We start from the raw sequence: 21,760 nt of genomic DNA on the forward strand, positions 1-21,760 counted from the left end.
TAATTACTGTGCTTTTTTGTTTCATCTCTAGACAAAAAGCTCTTTAAGTTTTTTGTAGAATTTCTAGCGTAATTGAAATTTGATAAACTTTCTAAAATTAATAACTGAAAACTTTTTGTAATTTAACTTTGAATTTAATGGGTGTCGAATCTGACTTTTTGTTTAAAAACCCTATAGAACTTTTTGACTTAGAGTAGACTGATGCTTTTTATATCAAAAAAGAGGTTTATACAACAATCACACAGATTTGCTTTTCAAGGGCTTTTAATACAACATTTGAAAAAGTTTTTTTGTATTTTTGGCACTTTGATCATAATAAATTAGTTTGTGTAACGTTGAATAACGTACTTTGCTTCAGCCATATAACGTACTTTACTTTGGTCATATTATGCTGTTTATGTACCAACATCATGTTGGTACATAGACAGCATAATTTGGCTGAAGTAAAAATCATTATCCTAAAAAATGTTAAAAGATAATTAAGCTGTGCTATAATACTATTTTAATATTTGACTGACCACATAAAAATAATGATGTCAGTTTATACCAATCTTTTTTTATTATTTAATTTTTTATCCATTAAAATGAATATAAAATTGCTTTTATTGTGCATTGTAAGCTTATTTCTATCTCAAAAACTGGCACAAGTATAGTTTTTTGTAAAACAGCGCTCAAATCTCTAAGAAGTGTTACAGAAATCTTTCAAAATTGCATATTGTTACTTTAAAAAGGGATTATAAATTTTGGATTCAATTTTTTGAAGCGATCACCAATGAATGCTCTGCGTCAAAGTTCTGGAATCTTGACAAAATTGGCTTCAACGGTGAAAAGTAATCAAACACTTCTCTGTAAACGTGGTTCCAGGCGTCGTCTTAAATAACCCAAAATAAATAAATTATACATAGGCACTTCACACGATTTTACTATTATCATTATCTCTGGCTATAATTAATACTAAAGTACGCGGATAATAAAGACGTTTTCAGAATGAGTTCGTTTTTTAAATTTGGATAACTGGTTCCCAAGTTACGACAATTTATGTTGGGCTCAATAACGCTTATTTTGCATCAAGATTTGATGACATTGTAGATACTTAACTCATTTTTTAGCAACTATTTTTACAGGACAATAATCAAACTGCATCCAAGTCTCATCTATACTCTAAATGTTTTGCGGTTTATGAAGTAAGTTGTTTTTCGTTAACACATTTTTAAGAATGGAAAAATATTTGGACACTTTACAAACATTCATACACTGATGTCTAATAGCTGCTATACCTTCTGTTTTGGTTGACATCAAGTTAAATCTTTGTGCTTTTTGCAGATGCCATCATTTTTCTGTAGGAGTTCCATTATTGAATGATTTTTTATGTTTTAAAGCAAAATTTTCAGCAATTTTAGAAATTGCAATCAACCAAATCCGATTCCAAAAGCTGCAAGATTATATGCAAAATCCATTAATTTCTTTTGTCCAGGTTTGGCTTCCATTTCCGTTACTCCAGAAAGTCGAACTTGTAATAAACATCTTGGGATTACAGAAGCTTTACATGCTCCTTGCTGTGAAACTCCGTTTTTAACAGCTTTAATTGCTGATATCATCGATTCATCAATCCTTAAACGGTGTTTTCTGCGTTTGCTTCTCTGTTTTTCATTTTCGTTAAATTTTCTATTTTTTTTAGTTTTATTTTATATTTCCATTTTAAAGTAAAGTGCAAAAAAACATCATGAAAATTTAATTATAAAATGGTTATGACTGTCTAAAAAAAAGTTTCAATGTTTCTATGATTATATCATATACATTAAGCATCGGTGTTACGTTCGTTCAACTACGTTTAACTACGGTCGACGAAGTTGAACGTAGTTGAACGTAAATAAACGTAACGTAGTTTTGTTTCAATTACGTTACGTTTATTTACGGTATTTTTGTATTAATCATCTTAGTTAAACGTAGTTGAACAAAGTTGAACGTAGTTGAACCAAATACATTTTTGAACAACCTAATTAACTTTTAAAAACCACTGATTTGTATTGCTAGTATAAATAACCAAAATTAAATTTAAGAAGATGTTAAAGCCAGAGTTTAGTGTGATTTAGAAAGTCGAGCCTAAGCCTGCGAAAATGTGGAAAATTTTTATTTCAATTTTGTTTATTAAATAGCTTACACGATTGGAAATAACTCTACAATAGTAGTACTAAACTTTTTGTTTTTTACTAAAAATTAGTCAAAATAAATAAAATGTAGGTCCCCAAATGTGGCAATAGCCAGTATTAAGTCCTGATTATCTTTTTTCAGTTTTGATTTAGTACATTTGATATCCTAGTTTTTCATGCATTAAGGTAATTAATTTACATCTTAAATTGACCTAATACCGTTGCTAATCTTAGGTTGAAACTATTAGTTGAGGCAACATTCATATATATTTACTAATTGCAAATTGGTGATGAAGTTTTCAATATTTTAAGTTATCCTGCTCAACTTTGTTCAACTTCGTTCAACTTTGTTCAACTTTGTTCAACTTCGTTGAATTATTATTTCGTTACGTTCAATTTTGGTTTTTGGGAAGATGAAGTCTGACTACGTTACGTTTCGTTACGGTCACAAAAATGAAGCTAACACTGGTGCTTAATATACATGTACTCTTACATTACAATCATATACATGTACTTTTATGCAAATGGTACATACATACATGATTCAGATGGTTTACACATAAAGACCTCTATGGTTTTCTAAAATATCATTTTTGGTAAAATGAAATTATAGAAAATTTGAAGGAAATTTTCAAAACTGGACGCAAAGTTACAAAGCAAAATAAGTAAATAAGGCCAAGATCAGACCATTGGGACTGAGATTGAAAAACTAGTCTGGTTGAAAAACTAATTTAAAAAAATGGTATTAAAACATGTTATTAATATTAAGTCAAATATGTTGCTAAGCAGCATAATGTAGCAACAAGTATTGCAATAAGTGTGAGCTGAGTCCCCAACTACTTTTTTTTTCATCCATTTATTTGACCATAAAATATGAAAATTTACAATAATATTTTATAAACTCACACCTAAAAAAAAAAAAAAAACCATTAAAGTATTACTATAATTGAATCGCTACCACTTTCATTATAAATAATATTAATAAGATTTATAAAACAAAGGTAAATTATTGATAATAGTAATATTAGTAGTAGAGTTAAAAAAGACAATAAAAAATAGTAATAGTTTTAAATACAGTAATATTAAAAAGCAATAATAATAAAAGAAAAAATTGATATTAAATATATACTCAAATAAGAACTTCTTAATTTGGTTTCGATTGAGTAAAAAAATGTTGGTAATAAAAGGGTAATTAGTTAAAATCTTTTTTTTTTATAAATGGTATTATTTGGTTTCAGTGAGAAATACATTGATGTTTTATAGAGAGCTTGCCATATATGTATATATATATATATATATATATATATATATATATATATATATATATATATATATATATATATATATATATATATATATATATATATATATATATATATATATATATATATACATATACTTTTGATTATAAATTATAAGTTAATGTCTTCACAAGGGCTCTGTGCTGCAGCACAACTATAGTTGCTATATGATAAAAAGTGCATAAAATATACAAACCATCAGAAATTATGTAGTGTATCAAGTAACTTAAGTTGGTGATTTTCTTTCTCAAGAAAAAGAAAAATATCGAAAAAATAATGAAAAGTATTTTTTTTTTAATTCTTAAAATACATAAAAAACAAATTATTATAAAAAACATCAAATATTGTAATTTAATAAGCTAAACAGTCTATTTTGATATGAACCCAAAAAAAACAATATACGTACTTTTGATGTGCTACAACCCAAAAAAAGCAATTTAACACAGTATACGTACTTGTCAAAAAAGTGTTAATAAAATAAACTATGGAGAAAACGACTTGAAAAATCATCTAGCTTCTTTTTTAAGATACTTTGAAGAATAACCTTCATAGATCAATACTTTTTTCAAATTTTTGCCAGTGAAATATAACTGGCAGTTGGGTTTTAAATTAGATAGCATTAAAATAATTCCCAAAAAAAATGGCCGAAAAATTCGCCAATATTTATATTCTGAACTTGTCACACGAAAAAAGTCACGTGACTGAAGTGCCTATAATTATAATCATTTAAATTAAAACATGCATGATAATCAATTAAAACAATCTTTAAACATTTAACGCATGCGCAACCTAAACATTCAATATTATATATAAAAATAAAGGTTTTGTTTATATATTTATCTATTTAACATTATAAAAATTTATTTTTATTATTATTATATTAATCTATTCTAATTTAATGAAATTTATTTTAATTTTAAATGAGTTTGTTTTAAATGAATGGAAAACCCGGTATATGTGTTACTTAGAAAATTAGCCTTACTTAGAAAATACACTGAGAGCCAAAAATGGTAAAAGAACTATGATGTTGAGAGATGTCTATTCTATAAAAAAAGAATATGGGTGTCAAAGCAAATATATGAGCAACGAGATATAAAAGAAAAAGAAAAAAAATTTGTTTTTTTTCGATTCGAACTACAATCTTTCCCAGTTCGAAGAAAACGCCTCATCCAAAAATGAGACAAAAATGATATTATATAATGAAAAGGTGATTTAATTGATGTTTTAATTGATCATAGGTCGGGTGAATTAAAAAAAAGCAATTGCCTTTACTCAGCGTTTTTTGAGTAATTGCTCAGCTTTAAGTGAATAAAAATTTTATAAACTGGCTCAAATTTTTAATTGCTCCAAAAACGTTGAGTAATTGTTTAGCTTCACGTGAATTAAAATTTTAGCAAAATTGCTGAAGTTTTTATTTACGTAAAGCTGACCAATTACTGAGTTAAAGCAGTTGCTTTTTTTATTTACCCTGGATGGTTGTTTTAAATAAAAATCATAATTGTTTTAAATGAATGTCGTATTTGTTTTAAATAGATGCAAAACGGATGGTTGTTTCAAAACGGCATGGTTGTTTTTAGGGTTAGGACTATTGTAATTGTAATCGTAAAAATTAAATACAATTACACATTACAGAAACAATAAAAAAATTTTATTTTGGTATTGTATTGCTGTGATGAAAAACAATTACAATAAGTATTGTATTGTTTTTTTTCTAACAATACAATAAAATTCGAAAACTATTATACTGCATTGTTTTAATGAAATAAAATTACAATAACTATTATATTGTTTTGATGAAAACAATTACAATAACTATTGTAGTGTATTACTTTACATTAAATGAGAAAAGCTAACGTATTTTAACGTATTTATATTCATCTGTGACGGCTATTTTTTATTTACGGATTTGCAATATATTGCAAGTTTTATTTTTTACATATTTAGATTTCGCATCACCTATCTTGTTATGTATTTCTAAGCTCTAAATGGCCGCAAAAAATTGCCTGTCTGATGATAGCCTTACTATTATGAAAAATTACATTCATAAATTATTTTATTCAGCCTTTTTATTTTTTCCTCTTGATTTTAATGCTGCAAAGGAACTTAAAAAATATATGAAAATTACCTTTAGTAACACAAACAGTTAAGCATAATAATTCTTCTTAAATAAAAATGTTAATGTCTTTTATTACAATAAAAATATATTGTTATTGTATTACAAAGATGAACTACAATAAAATATTTATTGTTATTGTAGTGGGTCATTACAATACATTTTTTTTCCAGATATTGTTATTATTTTATAAAGATGAGTTGCAATACAATATTTATTTTTATTGTATTACAGAATTACAATAGTTGTAAATCACAAGTATTGTTATTGTTTCTAAATTAAGTTAATACAATAACAATAATTATTGTTACTGTTATTGTTTTCATTACAATTACAATTGTCCTAACCCTAGTTGTTTTAAATAAAAATCATATTTGCTTTAAATAAATATCGTATTTGTTTTAAATAGATGCAAAACAGATGCGGTATCAGATCATTAAAATGGATGCAAAATCAGATCATTTTCCTCCTTTTTTAATAACTTACTATACCGTAAAAACCCCTAATTCCGGATGGTTTAGGACTTAAATTGTCATAACTAGCTCAATATAAAGAATTTTGAAATAATTTTTTTAAATAAATAAACTTCATAACAAGACAAATCAAACGATATAAAAATATTATTTTTGCAATATAAATCTATCTTTTATTTTATTTTTAAAAAATATTGTTTTCATCCGGAATTACGTGTTTATGTCCCTAATTCCGGATGCGTATAAAATACAGAAAAACACATACACAAATAATAATAACATTAAAATATTTATTTTAATCCATTAAAAAAAATGAAATCGTTTAATAAAAAAAGAATATATATTATTTTATACACATTCGTTACAAATAAATTCCATGGTTGTACGATAATCAAAGACACATTCAATGCATGACCAATTTGAACACTGCTCACACGCAAGCCATTGGTTATCTAAGTTATTTCCAAATAATTTCGCAAGAATAACATAGAAGATCATCAGATACTAAAATATTATTTGAAGCTTGAGGAAAATGAGGGTCTTCTAATTGATTCTTTGTCTTAATACCTTTTTTACCTGGTATTTTAGACGACTGACTTTGTCTCAACTTTTTTTTTTCTTCTCTTTTCTGTGCATTTTTCACTTTTTGAGTAGCAGTGGAAATCTTTTTTTGTTCTCTAGTAAATTTCTTTGCAGCTTGTTCATCTAATTTTTTTTTATGCTTGTTCGGCTTCATCGTAAGCTATGGCATCCGCCGAAGTCATATTATAATTAGCTGATCGCTTTATTCTCTCACTTTTTTGAAATCTTTTATTTAGAGTTGGTGTCAATCGAAGCATATTTAACACTGATTTGTTTATATCTTTGCCCACTTGTTGAACAGCATTATTTAAAGTAGCAAAGCTTTTAAGCAAAAATTCACGATTTGACATTCTTGACGGTGTGTTAGGTGTATTGGTAGCATTTCCCATAACTAATGGTCTAGATACTGTTGAAGAATCAAATAAATTTTCAATATTGTTGTTTTCGACAGCTTGAAACACAGCACCAATGGAAGTTTTTTTAGAAGAAATTTGCAAACGATCGAGTGGAAATATACCAGTATTTTTGAAACCACTCCGTGCATTTTCAGGTTTAAACCCACCATTTTGGATGAGATCCTTAAACATGGCCGGAAAATGTCGATTAGTCAGGCTTTGAAAGTGATTTTTAGTCAAATAAGTTTCGACAATTCTCTTCCATGCACCTTTTACTGTTTTAAAAACGCCAACATCTAGTGGCTGTAAAAAATGTCTAGTATGAGCCGGCAAGCGCCAAAGTAAAATAGAATTTTCTAAAGCTTTTTTTTTCAACTCTAAGCTCATATGTGAAGCATGGCCATCAAGTATTAGAACTTTAAATCCTGAAAATTTGTTTGCGTGAGGCAAAAATCTGTTTTAAACCACGACAAAAAATGTTCAGATTCCATCCAGCCTGAACTACTACTGTTATAATAAACATTCTGGGCACCGCCTTTGCACCAGTCTTTCATAACATGTTTGCCTTTATAAATTATTTGATGAGGTAAATTATACCGAATGCGTCACAACAAGTCAAGATTGTCGTCATTTGCTTTTCATTCGATGGTGCTAGCTTTTTAGGGTTTTTTGTTCCTTTTCTACAAATAATTTTGACTTTGCCTTGATCAAATTGCAAACCAGACTCATCACAGTCAAATATTTGAAACGGCTTATCGCCTAAATTATGTTCATTATATGCTACTGCTAATTGCTCAAACCAATTGTCAATTATAGCTGGTTGTGAGGCCACAGCTCTGATAATTTGCATACCGCTTACTTTTCTTGGGCAAATTTTTTTACGATATTTATTCATGAAACCGGAGTACCATTTTCTAGTCGGTTTGCCGTCTTTGAATAGACTACGTTGGTTTGATTCTTTTAAATAGTTTTCAACAACAATAAACACGTCTTTTCTATTCAAGCCGAAGCTTATATCACTCATAAATTTTAATAAATCAACAATAATAGCTTCAGTGATGTTGCTCATCTTTCTTGGCGCTCCTCGATTATTAGATGATCCTTTTGTTCTGTCAAAAAGTGTAGATTTTGCGACATTATAACAATTAGCAGCTTGTACGTATGACATTTTTTTTCAGTAATAGCTTGAATAGCTAGCTGGATTCGATTCTCTCGCTCTTCTTTTTGTTTAAAATTATCCATATTCTTTAATACAATAATACAATTAACACAAATGCGTTAACTTTATGGGTGCTAAAAAAAATAGCTGTATCTGGATTAGTGTCAATTATTTTTTCCCTGGTGACTATTTTATTTTTTATTACTTTCATGAACATAATATATTATATTATGTGCATGGAAGTGATAAAAAATAAAATAGCCAATTGTAATTAACTGTATTCGGGACTCAAAAGTGTATTTGTTTATTGCTGCTGGCTAATTTGTTTATTATTTTTTTTAGGTACATAAAATAATAATTACCTCTATCCGGAATTAGGAGTCTTTTTTTTTTGGCTGGTAGCAAATTTGTTTTTCATTTTTTTCAATTATGAAACTTTTTACTAAAACCATCCGAAATTAAGTTACATCCGGAATTAGGGGTTTTTACGGTATAACAATTAATAATATTTCTTCTAAATATTTAATATACAAATGGTAGAACAAAAAAACTTCTTACAAAAATTTAAGTTTTTTTGTGAGCAATCCCAGCAAACACAGGGACGTATAAAAAACGTACAATGAACGTTCTGACGGGATTATTTTTTGACAAGATTAAATAAAAATTTCTGCTTGTAAGTTATTTTTATTTATTCTCGTCAAAATTTTTAATTATATATATATATATATATATATATATATATATATATATATATATATATATATATATATATATATATATATATATATATATATATATATATATATATATAGATTTAAAAGACATTTTTTTTTTGCATATATATATGCAAAAAAAAAGTGTCTTTTAAATCGATTTTGGAGATCTCTGTAAATCTAAAAGATAGATTACAGCTACGACTATATATATCTAAATCTCTACAGTTTATAGTATAAAATATATAATAAATTTATATTGCATACCGAATTTATATTATAAAATAAAGAAAAGTAGTTTTGCAATGAGTATAAAGAAGTTCAAATTTATTGATTTCAATTTCAAGTTAGAATTAAATCAATCTCACGGTCAAGCTTACAAAATAAACTTTTTGAAGGAAAAACTAATTTACCTATTTGTGAGTTAGATTTATAAATAGTAATAAGCAGATACTATTATATAGCTATATAGTTAAATTATAAGTTAATATTCGATAATTATAACTAAATAGTTGAGTATTTAACTAAAACTAAATAGTTGAGTAGTTGACAACTTTTAAACTATGTTTGTTTTAAACCATTTTAAATATATTTTACAGTCACGCATGCGTAAAAGTAGGACGTCCAATGGACCTCTAAGGATGTACTACTTTGGACTTGGATAAATGGACCTAAACGGTAAGTCCAATGGACGTCCATGGACGTCATGTGCCCTTTGGAAACAAGAAATTTGGCTATAAAAAAATCATTACACTGATAACAATTGGACCTAGTTAGTAACTCATGTAACCAATGCCTTTAATGATGACTGTTTTACATTAGGTATCTTTATTGATCGTCTAAAGTCTTTGACACAGTCAATCATGTCATTTTTTTAAAAAAACTTGAAGATTAGGGAATAAACAACATTAACAAACTATGGTTTAAGGAATACTCAAACAGACAGCAATAAGTTTAATATGGAAATGTTAAAACGACAAAAAGTATAATAACATGTGAAGTTCCTCAAGGCTCAATCTTAGGACCGTTACTGTTTTCTCTTTATATAAATGATCGATCTCTTACCTCAAATTTATTAAATTTTATTTTGTTTGTAGATGATTCCAATCTGTTTTATTCTCATGGGGGTATTAAAACCTTTTTTAATGTAATTAATGAAGAAGTAAACAAAATAAACGAATGGTTTATTTGCAATAAACTTAACGTTAAAAACTAAGCTTATTCCATTTCACAAACCTACCAAAACAGGAAATCTTCCTTTAAAATTACCTAATCTTAAAATTAGTAACATAAGTATTGCTAGACAAACATCTGAAAACATTTTAGGTGATATTTTAGAAAAAAATTTATCACGGAGGAACCATATAAGCACTCTTGAATCAAAAAATTCGAAAGCATTGCAATGATGTATAAACCAAAACCAGTTTTAGATATTAAGTCTTTAAAATTTTCTTATTTTTCCTTTATACATAGCTGTTTAACTTACGGCAATATTGTATGGGGAATGGGCAACCACCAGCTACGCTAAGTTAAAAAAAATTATATTAAACCAAAACATCCATGTAGAATAAGTAACCTATAGGTTTACATGTTTCTTCCTACAAAAGAGATATATATTTTATATCCCTTATACATATAACCAAATTCAGGTTAACTTTGAATAATCAATATTACCCAAAAATGTTCTTCTTGCTAGGTAACATTGCAATAATATATAATAAATAATATATAATAAATAATATGTAATAAATAATATATAATAAATATTATATAATAAATAATATATAATAAATAATATATAATAAATAATATATAATATATAGTATATAATAAATAATATATAATAAATAATATATAATAAACAATAGACAACTTTTTATTGTTGTAGTCTAATTAAAATAACTATTGTTAACTTTGATATTTTAATTTTCAATATTTATGGCTGAACATTAATATTTATGGCTGAACATTAATATTTATGGCTGAACATTAATATTTATGGCTAAACATTAATATTTATGGCTGAACATTAATATTTATGGCTGAGCATTAATATTTATGGCTGAACATTAATATTTATGGCTGAACATTAATATTTATGGCTGAACATTAATATTTATGGCTGTTTTTATAATGTTGGCCAATATGCTGTTAATAAAGTAACTTTTATTAATAATAGTAATTATCTTTATATTTTTGGCATTCAAAACTGTCAAGAAAATGTTTAAGAACTCATTCTAGCACAAGAAAATATTTTATTAAACAAGGCCTACTTAAATGCATGTGTTTAAGTAGACCATGGTACTAAATCCAATTACGTTAATTCTACTCTTCAAGAGGCATTAGCAAAAATCAAATTAGAAAAATGTCGATTGTTGAGGATTCTAATTTTTTAGAAATGCCTAAAACAACATTATTCTATAAATTAAAAAATAAACACTGTAAACAGTTGAGCTCCATATTGCCCTTCGTATTGAGGAGGAATATTGTTTTAAAAATCATTTACTTTATTTAAGTATCAAAGGAATATAAGTTGGTGTTAATAATTGAAAAAGTATTGTTAAAATCTATTTGGATGATAGCGGAAAAAACAATACACCAGTTTAAAGATTGGCTACCAGGTTAAAAATGGTGTTAGCTTTATCTTGGCAGACATCCGTTGTTAAAAAAAAAAAAATCTTATATCATATGCACAATATTGTCAAATAAAATTGTTTAGCAATTATTCAAAAACTAGATAAGGAAATAAATTGAGTAATGCCAGATAAATATACTACGTGGATATAATGTTAAACGTAGATATTTAACTCAATATTGGAGAATAGTTTAAGAAATATATTGATGTTTATTAATTTATTGGGGATAATTAGTAATATATTGAAGTTTTACTTATGTCTAATTGTCGTGTAGTTCTTCATTTGAACAAGTAAACTATTACAATGTACGTGTTTTCGAAGATCATGGTCTTTTTTATGTCTTAGAATTATAAAAACCATTAGAAAAAAAAAGCAATTTTTTAAAAACTTTTTAAATCTTTTTTTCAAAATATGTGTCCGGGTTTTAACATTACGTTTGACGCTCTAACCACAGCCTACTATATAACCTATAACCTATAACTTTAACCTACTAAGAAAGCGCGACAAGCATCGTTACTTAAAAAGCTCGTTAAAGTGAATTTAAATAAATTTCCTTAAAATCTTTCAGAACATACGATCATGATTTTATAAATAATTAATTTAAACTTATAAATTAAATGCAAAAGTAAAACATAATGTTATTAGAGACTTTAAAAATGATTTGTGAAGCAATTGATTTCTGATTTAAATAATATTTAGATCTTTTTACTTTGATAAGGAAAATCATGAAAATAATTATTTATAAAAAGTAAAGCACTGTAAACCCAAAATTTTTAAATTGAACCTTCTAAAAAAAAACTAATCAACTTAATCGGAATGACAGGAGTAATGCAACAAGAGCAATAAAGCTGAAGTCTTTAAAACAAGCTTCTATGAACTTGAATGAACCAAAAGATTCTTTACATCAGCATGTTAAAAAGGTTTTGCTTGAAAGTAGTTTACATATTAAATCATTTGTTATTTTCGAAAACTGGTTTAGATAAACAAGATAGAGATCGAAAAATGACATCAGCTATTTTAAACTGTTTTTTAGTAAAATCAATTGCTTTAAGCGGGAGTTTCTTTATTTGACAATAAAACTACAATGTGCATTAACTGAAAGTTGCAAATCTCTTTGAATCTCTCTTATTTTATTTTTTTTTTTTTTTTACATATAGTTCATTATGAAACATAATTAAGAGTGAGTTATAATTAATGAATTTTTCAAAAGTCTGTGTAAAATATTTTCTCGCATGTTTTTATGTATAACTGAACGTAAATATTTAACTTTTTGATTTTTATTAATTTTAAGTGGATAGTTTTACATAAAAATGGGTAGTTTTACATAAAAGCCATATATTTAGATGAAATTATGTCAACAAAAAGTTTATAAAAAAACATAGTTTAAATTTTGCAACTTATTTGGGTTTAGAAAGACAGTTTAAAAAAAAATTCATATATTTTTATTTTTAAGTTTAAAAAAACAACAACATATTTATCTTTTTAGAAGATAAAACTTTAACTTAATGCAGAAAAAATAGTTAACTTCCAATTGAATCTTTTCGCTTTGTTTAACTTTAACTTATTTTTAAAGACGCATCTCTTTGTAATTGTACAAAAAATGGAGTCTTTAAAGAGGTTTATAAATGTTAGTTTCTCGAACTTATTTTTCAAATAAGATCGCTTTAGTTAACTTTAGATTTTTTTATTTTTGAGATAACTCATAATTATTTATAAAATATCTGCTCAATTTGAAGCATTTTAAAACCAAAAATTGCTGGTATCTAATACACATGTATATACGGTGGAGAAAATTGAATTAGCCTCACTAAGTACTGATCCAATATTTTGTAAATCTGTAAGCAAGTTTGTGCGGTGTAACTTTTGTATCCTCACACATATAATTATTGTTACAAACAACAACTTTTTAGATTATAATATAGCATAATTAAATAGCGGCACATTTGATAAAACCATAAAATATATAATACTTGATATTTGCGGTAACAAGTAGAATTAGCCTCATCAATAATTATTTTCAGTTTACTTGTATATATGGTGATGCGCATTTGTGACTTGATTTTTTGTTTTTATTTGTAAGTTAAATAAAGACTGTGAAATCAATGCTCATAAAATTTTTAACATTTGGTTTTTGATACCTTAGTTTGAAATGGGGCGTGGTAAGCGTTTAACGAATGAAGAATTAGCGTAATCAAAGCAATTTCTAGAAAGGTTTATGAAAATAGTAAGCAATTTGAATACACCTTGGAGCTGAAACTCGTATCTAAGAAACTTGGAATGAAATATCTATAGAAACTATCCAAAATTTTGTGACTAGTATGTCAAGTCGCATATTTGAAGTCATTAAAAATTTAAGAAGCAAGACTAAATATTAAAAAGCCTAAAAACAAAACATTTTCTTTATTTTTTTGTATATAACGTTAATGAGGCTAATTCAATTTTCTCCACAAATTGAACACTTTTAGTTTTTTTTCCATTCGTAATTAATTAAACATACCAATTTATAAACTTTTTAGTTGCAGTAGAAGATAATAAGAAATAAAGTAAGTTTAATAATTGTTTCACTGCCATTTTTGTTAAATTAGAACAAAAAATTCTATTTTCTCCGCTGTACAAGCTAACTGGACCCGTAAAAACTTGAGATTGCCGGTTACACTATGCGGTAAACTTTGGGTAGGCTTTGCCGTGTATTCAGTATACTAAAAGTTGCTATACAGTTTAGCGTAACTATATACTTTTTTTGTAAACTTTTTGGAATAGCTTGATAATTTAATAATATAAATTATTATTATATTATCCTAATGAATTAAATTACTATACCATAATTACTGTTTGACTTATCATGATTAAAGTATTTATATTTTTAGTTGGTTTTTTTAATATAGCGTGATAAAAATCCATTATCAAGTGGGAGCTGATATTTATTAAAAATTTCAACCTTTTTTTTTTTATCTAGAACGTGAGAACATATAACTAATGGTCATTAGTATAATAAAAAGCACAAACAAAACATTAAATAAAAAATACACACATTTGTTTAAAAACCAAAAACACATCTAATGCCTCCACAATTGCAAGTTCTAAAGTAGCAGAACGGGCTTATTAAAATAATTCTTTATTAGGTTTAAGGAAATAATTTCTTTTCAGATCAACCGCAGCTTATTAGGACTAATTACTTTAACACATTAGCACATTAACAACCTTAGCACATTAACATTTAAGCACATTAACAACCTAAGTATTGCTACGATGACATATGAATCAGTTTTTTTTAAAAAGGCGCATTTGCTCAAAACTTCTTAAGGTGGTAGTATACCATTAAAAAAAAATCTTGCATTTCAACATTTTTTACAATTTTTAATAGGGCATAACATATATTATATGATTAAAATAAAAGTAAAAATTTAAAAATTTAAAAAAATTAATTATGCACATAATTGTTGATAGACAAAAGCCTAAAAATGAATAACTGGCGACAGGGTTTTTTCAGTAACCGTAAATAAATTTGAACTGAAATTTTGGCTTGTGATCCTTTACTTATGCAATTACAACATAGACTAAAAGTTTTGGATTTTGACCAAAAAAAGTCAAAATATATGCATTTTAGTCATATTTGGAAGTTTTGGTGTTATTTGAGAACACAAAATCACTCACAAAAGTAGAACACAATTAGCTGTAAACATAATTCTAGTAGAGGTTGCAAATACATGTGTTACAAACAAGTGTACCAAATTTCAGATCAAATCGATTATCGGTTTGAAAAATATCTCCGTCGCCAGGCTATAAAACATGATTTTGAGAAAAACTCAATTTAAAAATTAAAACAAAAAAAAAATTGCTCAAAACTCCCCACTTCCATAAACTGCACCTTCTAATGTTTCGTTTTGATCACAAAAACCTTTTTGTATAGCTCTTAGTTTCTTGCGTCTTAATTTCACTATACTTGTGCATTGCTTTTCTGCTTTAGAAATGCGCTTTGAGTCATTTATAAGACAAAAGTTATGTAGATTGCAACCTACTGTTATTTCAAGCTTATCAAATAACGTCTCTAAAAATTGTAGTCCATTATTAAAGTATAGGACAGCTGATGCTACTCCAACACATAAGGCAGTTCTTTCAACAAATATATCTTTGGGACACCGCTTCCAAATCAATTGATTCAAGGATTCATTAGGATTTTGTGTTTTACCGTGCAAACACTTTTCTAAAAGAATATCACTTCCAAAATCTATAAATATTGGTTTTATAAAATCTCGAACAGCAGCAGGAATACAAATATTTTCTTTGTATGTTTTTTTTCCAGTTACTTTATCAGCCTGGAATTTGCACCAAGAATCCTTAGTGCGCAAACAAAATTGATGGCGTGTTTCATTGTCATAACTTTCAGAACAGTGAAAAAGAACAGCTGCTACACTTTTTTTCATTGCATATAAACTACCAATGTTCTGTCTGATTGCTTTGCCATAGTAATTTTGCAATGTGTTAATAACATTTTCTGTCAAACAACCTGCTCCTCCTAGTTTTTTACCATCACTTAAAATTTCTTTGCTGCTTTTTTTTAAGTTTCTTAAACGCGTGCCAACTCGTTTTTGAATATGACCAATGCACTCTGCTTTTTTAATTTCTACATTATGTCCATAAGGTTTAGCAGCAACAACACTGGTATAAGAACTACTATCTCTGTCACCAAGATATGTGGTATACCTTAAATTGTTTTTCTTTTCAGAACGATGAAAAAGTTTTAAAACACCACTTGATTCCATAGCCAATGATGATCCAGTATGACTAATTTTACACTTTTGGTAATGTGATGATTGAAACTTTTCATATTCAACTGGGTACGTGTATTTTTTTAACTTCCATATCGAACATAATTTACATGTTTTTGTTTCTATATGAAAGTCAATACATTTACTACTTTCAACTGAAATTGCAGAAACAACTCCGTTATTTGAAGTAAAACCACGCTTTTGCCATGAACCATCAAAGCTACACATAATGTCTCTTGATGTTTTACTTGCAGGGATTAATTCATCAGCAGCATTTTTCATGTTCTGGTCAACTAAATTTTGATAAACATCTAACAGGTTATGTAAAGTTTTATTGTAGCTTTTTTTGTTCATAGGTGGCTTCATATTCATTATTCCACAACATTTTTCTAATGATGATAACTCTTTACCCATTTCACGAAAAGCCACAATGACACGTGTGTTAATATCAAATGGTTTTTGTCCACTACATTTGATTTTACTAGGTTCTTGTTGTTCGATTAAATTTTTTTTACAATATGTAGCAGATGAAAAAAACTCAGTTTTCCAATTGCAACTGTGACAACATATTTTTAAATCAATACTTAAACCATACTTTTTTGAGGAATCAAACATTAAATAAACATTATCTTCACACAAATTCGGGCATTTCAGTAGCGATATAACGTTTTCCAACAGACTAAAGTTCATGATAAAGTTAAAATCTGAACTTTGAAAATCTTGAAAATCTCTATCAGCAATATTTAATTTTTTTGAAGAAGCAGAATGTGTGGCAGATTCAACAAAAGATAAAGTTTTCGTTTCTGAAGAAGGAATCTTTGTATATCTGTTTCCACGAAATTTTGCTTTTTTATTATTATATATTCTATTTGATAATTGTTTTCTCTTTGATCCACCCATATTATTTTTATTTTAAAAAGATAAAAGATTTACTATAGCATAAATAATAAAGTTTTGAATGCAGCTTGAAACCAAGAAGCGAATTACGTCAATTAAGCCATCATACTAAACTAATTAACAAGAAGTCGTTGCAGTCTACAATTTTGCACTTAAAAGAGTTGACAAAGTAAGTATTTATGGCTTTTTTTATGGTTTAACTTGTTTCTATAGCGCATAACAACGGAATAAACAAAGCGTTGCTAGGGGGGAAAATAAAAAACATTTTATACCGATACATTATAAACAAGTTTTAACATGTGAAGCTTTTTTTATTTAATTAAATCAACTAAAAATTCGAAATCTGCGATGATTATATTGGTTAAATAATAAAAGTAAAAAAAAATATTTTTTTTTACTTTTATTGGTGTACTACCACCTTAAGGAAATTCGCCCTTAAAAAATACTGATTCATATGCGCAACGGTTTACTCCCGGTGTTTTATAATGTTTTTAGAAATTTTAAGCATTTTTAAAAGTTTTCTACTTTTCGTTTGTTATGGTATATAATATTTTTATATATGTTAGGTATATAGGGGAGAGTTGCCGAAATTGGAACAGCTCCTTAATTGGAACACTTAGCTTTATTTAGAAACTGGAACTTATTCTACTTTCATGAATATTTTTTCTTGTAAAGAAAATAATTTTCTTTATTTTTTGAAACTTCTAGTATTTAAACTTAAAAACTGCACGTATGTGAATAAAATTACTTTTTTTTAAAGAAAAAATTTTTTGCGATCTAATTTTATCGTTGCATTTAAACGATTACAGAAGCTTAACGATATTGAGTTTGATGATAATTTTTTTAAAATTTTAAATTTTAAGGGTTTCAAGTCTATGTGATATTAAGAGCTTATATCGTAAGTTGTTACTTGTATGTAAATATTTTGCTACAACACCATGGTCCTATGTTGCCCAGAATGGAACTTCAAAAGTTGCCGTAATTGAAACGATGTCATCTCATAACACGCTACTTGACGTCCGAATTATCAGAAAATTTCATTAGTCCGACTGTATAATATTTTTTAAAGCGAATTTCTTTTATAGACATAGTATTATTGTTAAACACTTGTTGCTTTTTTGGAATTGGTATTTAGTCTTGCTTTAAAGTATGAAATGATTTTTCACAAAATTTTTTTCATAGTCTAAAGTCTAGTCATAGTCTAAAGATATAAAGTTGATTGTAAACATCGTATACTTTAATTAACAAATCATTTTATCTTTTAGTAAAAAATAAAATGTAAAAGTTTTACAAAAGTTATACATTTCTATTTAACGGATAAACTTGTAAGACAACATAAAGTATATACCCAGCATAAGTTTTTTACTGTATATAGAAGTTAATATATAAAGTTGCAAACTTTATATAGTTTATATAGATTTTGATTTATATAGTTAATGATTAACTAAACAAAAATGATGAAAAATAATGATTATATAATGAGTATATAATTAACTTAATCATATATGAATAACAAATAAATATATGAAAAAATAAGCCTGTAATAAGATTATAAAACTCTCCTTATGTATCCTCATAGTAATTTGCTTTTATTTTAGATGCAAACACCACGAAAATATGGAAAATGGAAAGTAGAAAACTTGAAAAAGGCTGTTGAAGCAATAAAACAAGGAGAAATCAGCTTAAATGAAGCCGCTTATGAATTTTGTATTCCAAAAGCAACTTTGTCAAGGCATATAAATGAAAAAAACAAAGTTGCTGTTGCAAATGTGAAATTTCATGGTCGACTTACCACCTTACCTAATGAAATTGAAACAGAACTAGCTGATCACTGTTTATTATTAGAATCGATGTACTTTGGATTAAGGATTGATGATCTTCGTTGTCTAGCATTTGATATTGCGGAAGCTAACAACATCACACATAATCTTAACAAACAAACACGAATGGCAGGAAAAAAGTGGTATTATGCATTTATGCAAAGGCACCCACAACTGTCGCTTCGTGGGCCTGAATCAACATCAATTGCACGTGCACAAGGTTTTAATAAAGAGTGAGTGCAATCTTTCTTTAATTTACTTTCAAAGTTATACATGGAAGAAAAGTTAACTCCAGACAGACTTTATAATATGGATGAAACTAGTTTATCAACAGTACAAGATGGTCAGATAAAAATTATTAGTGCAAGGGGCAAAAATCGAGTTGGAATTATGACTAGTAGTGAACGAGGAAATTCAGTAACAGCTGTAGTTTGTGTATCTGCAGCAGGGTTTTATGTTCCACCAATGTTAATATATAAACCCAAAAGAATGAAGCCAGAAATAACAAATGGTGCACCTCCAGGAACTGTATTTAGTACTCAAGAGAAAGGATGGATGTCAAATGAAGGTTTTTTAGATTGGCTCAATCATTTCATTAAAGTTGTTAAACCTTTAAAACAATCAAAAGTTTTGTTGATACTTGATGGTCATGTTACACATTCAAAAAATTTGGCAGCGATATATCTAGCACGAAATGCTGGAGTGCGTATGGTATCACTACCTCCCCATACTACACACAGACTGCAACCATTAGACGTTGCGTTCTTTGGACCACTTGGTACATACTATGATGAAGCTATGCTAAAATGGATGCCGTCACATATATCACTACCAGTAACAACTTGGCAAGTTGCAGAATTATTTGGTGACGCATATAGTCAGGCAGCATCATTGAGAATTGCTATGAAAGGATTTCAGGCTAGTGGGTTGTGGCCTTTGGACATAAATGTATTCACTGATTCTGATTTTACAGCCTCTTCATTTACTGATGTTGGTCCTTCAAATAATCTTCAGTCATCTGAAAGTATAGATGGGATGACAAAACTATCTACAGATAAATCAAGTGAAAAAAAATTAAAATGTCATGTTTCAGTTTCAACTTTGTCTCTTTTGCCAGTGGTTTCACTTGAAGTAAAAAACAAAAAAGAAGATCACGAACAACTCAGGCGGCTGATCTTACAAGCTCCCCATATAGGCGTGCTCTAGAAATTACACCAAGAAATCAAAAGCACTCACTAAATCAAATAGCTTCCAAACAAATTAAAAAATCTACAAAAAAAAAGCTCACACTAAATCCAATAACTGCCAAACTATTGCAAAAACCACAGGAAAGCAAAGTAGCACTTGACTCAATCACCATGGACCAAATGAAATTGAGCACATCAAATAAAATCACCATCGCCACCACAGCACACCACATATCACCACTACCATCCCAAGTGCAGAAGCTGCCAGAAAAAAAGACTTACGAATTGCGAAAAAAGGATTAAATATTTGCTGTAATTTTTATTTGTTATTATATCTTTTAAATATCTTTTATTAAAAAGCTAATCAATTAATTTTTCCTTTGAGCCATAAGTTTTATAGCTGTAATTTATTCAAATATTAGAACTGTTCTAATTAAAGAATATATGTGTTCCATTCAAGGAGACTAGTTGCCTTTATTGGAACAAAATGGTGCCTTGAAAAATCAAAGTTTATATCCAATAAGGGTGCGATCAATAGAGTCGAATCATTAATAAAAGCATAGTAGGGTTGTATATCTATATTATTTAATTCATAAATGTTTTCATAGTTAAGCCATCTTTGGTTAATAAATATTTTTTCCTAAAGTGTTCCAATTAAGGCAACTCTCCCCTAATATCTATAAAACTTCAAAAGTGTTTTACTTTGTATTTTAAAAATCGAAGTTTCAAAATACTTATCCGAACTTCCCAAAAAAATTATTTTATCAACTTGAAGTTCTCACGTTTGGGGTGGGGGGGGGGGATAAAATTTTAGATCTATTTTTTTCTCAGCCTCCAATCATCTCAACCATCCAGAGAAATTCTGGATTCCGTTTTCATGTTTTCTGAGTGCACGAGAAAAGAAAAATCAGAACATAAAAGAACATCGACTACTCCAACTACATAGCATAATTTTATTGGTATCGCTCAGAATTCTCCACAAAATTTTTTTTGTCAGCTGTCACTTGAAACAGGTATCCCAAAATCGAGCGTTCATTGCATTTAAAAGCGTGCGCAATAGAAGTTTTATTTCAGCGCAAGTTTATACTCTCAACGAAGATAATCCTGATCAAAGGATTATATTCTGCGTGTGGTATGTGCAGACAATGATATGTTTCCACTGAAAACTGATAGTTCTCAGTGAAAACATTGAAAATCAACCCATATTTAAATTAATTGGTTTGATAAAATGCCATAAATGCAGTTACTGGGTACAAAAAAATTCTCATCTTACAGTGAAACGTCACTTGAAATTTTCTGGAGTCACAGAATGGCATTATCTCGACAGGTTGCGAAAATTTGCTAGTCATAATGTGCTCGAGAGTTTTTAAAAACTGGAATCACAGATGCCATTTTCCAGCAGGAAAGAAAACAAGATTCAGTCGAGCGTTTATTAAAAAATTAGTTTATATAAAATTGAAAAGAGCTCTGGAATGAAACCCAATGAATGAAAGATTAAATGTTAGACCTACCTCTAAAGCCTAACTTCAGAGATAAAATACGACATTTAGTGAACTGAGGATAAT

The 21,760-nt window shown here is 27.7% G+C and overlaps 1 protein-coding gene across 1 annotated transcript; it reads left to right on the top strand.

Annotated features, from left to right (window-relative positions):
• Positions 1–17,769: 17,769 nt before the first annotated feature.
• Positions 17,770–20,525, top strand: LOC136088663 (uncharacterized). The gene is made up of 2 exons (XM_065812946.1): positions 17,770–18,335; positions 18,787–20,525. Exon 2 carries the CDS (start codon positions 19,282–19,284, stop codon positions 20,212–20,214), a length of 933 nt encoding a protein of 310 aa, XP_065669018.1. The 5' UTR covers positions 17,770–18,335; positions 18,787–19,281; the 3' UTR covers positions 20,215–20,525.
• Positions 20,526–21,760: the final 1,235 nt, after the last annotated feature.

Source organism: Hydra vulgaris, chromosome 12, assembly GCF_038396675.1.
Source record: "Hydra vulgaris chromosome 12, alternate assembly HydraT2T_AEP".
NCBI classification, from domain to species: domain Eukaryota; kingdom Metazoa; phylum Cnidaria; class Hydrozoa; order Anthoathecata; family Hydridae; genus Hydra; species Hydra vulgaris.

Excerpts from the sequence above, each read along its gene's own strand:
- LOC136088663 (XM_065812946.1), top strand. The coding sequence starts at position 19,282 with ATGGAAGAAAAGTTAACTCCAGACAGACTTTATAATATGGATGAAACT.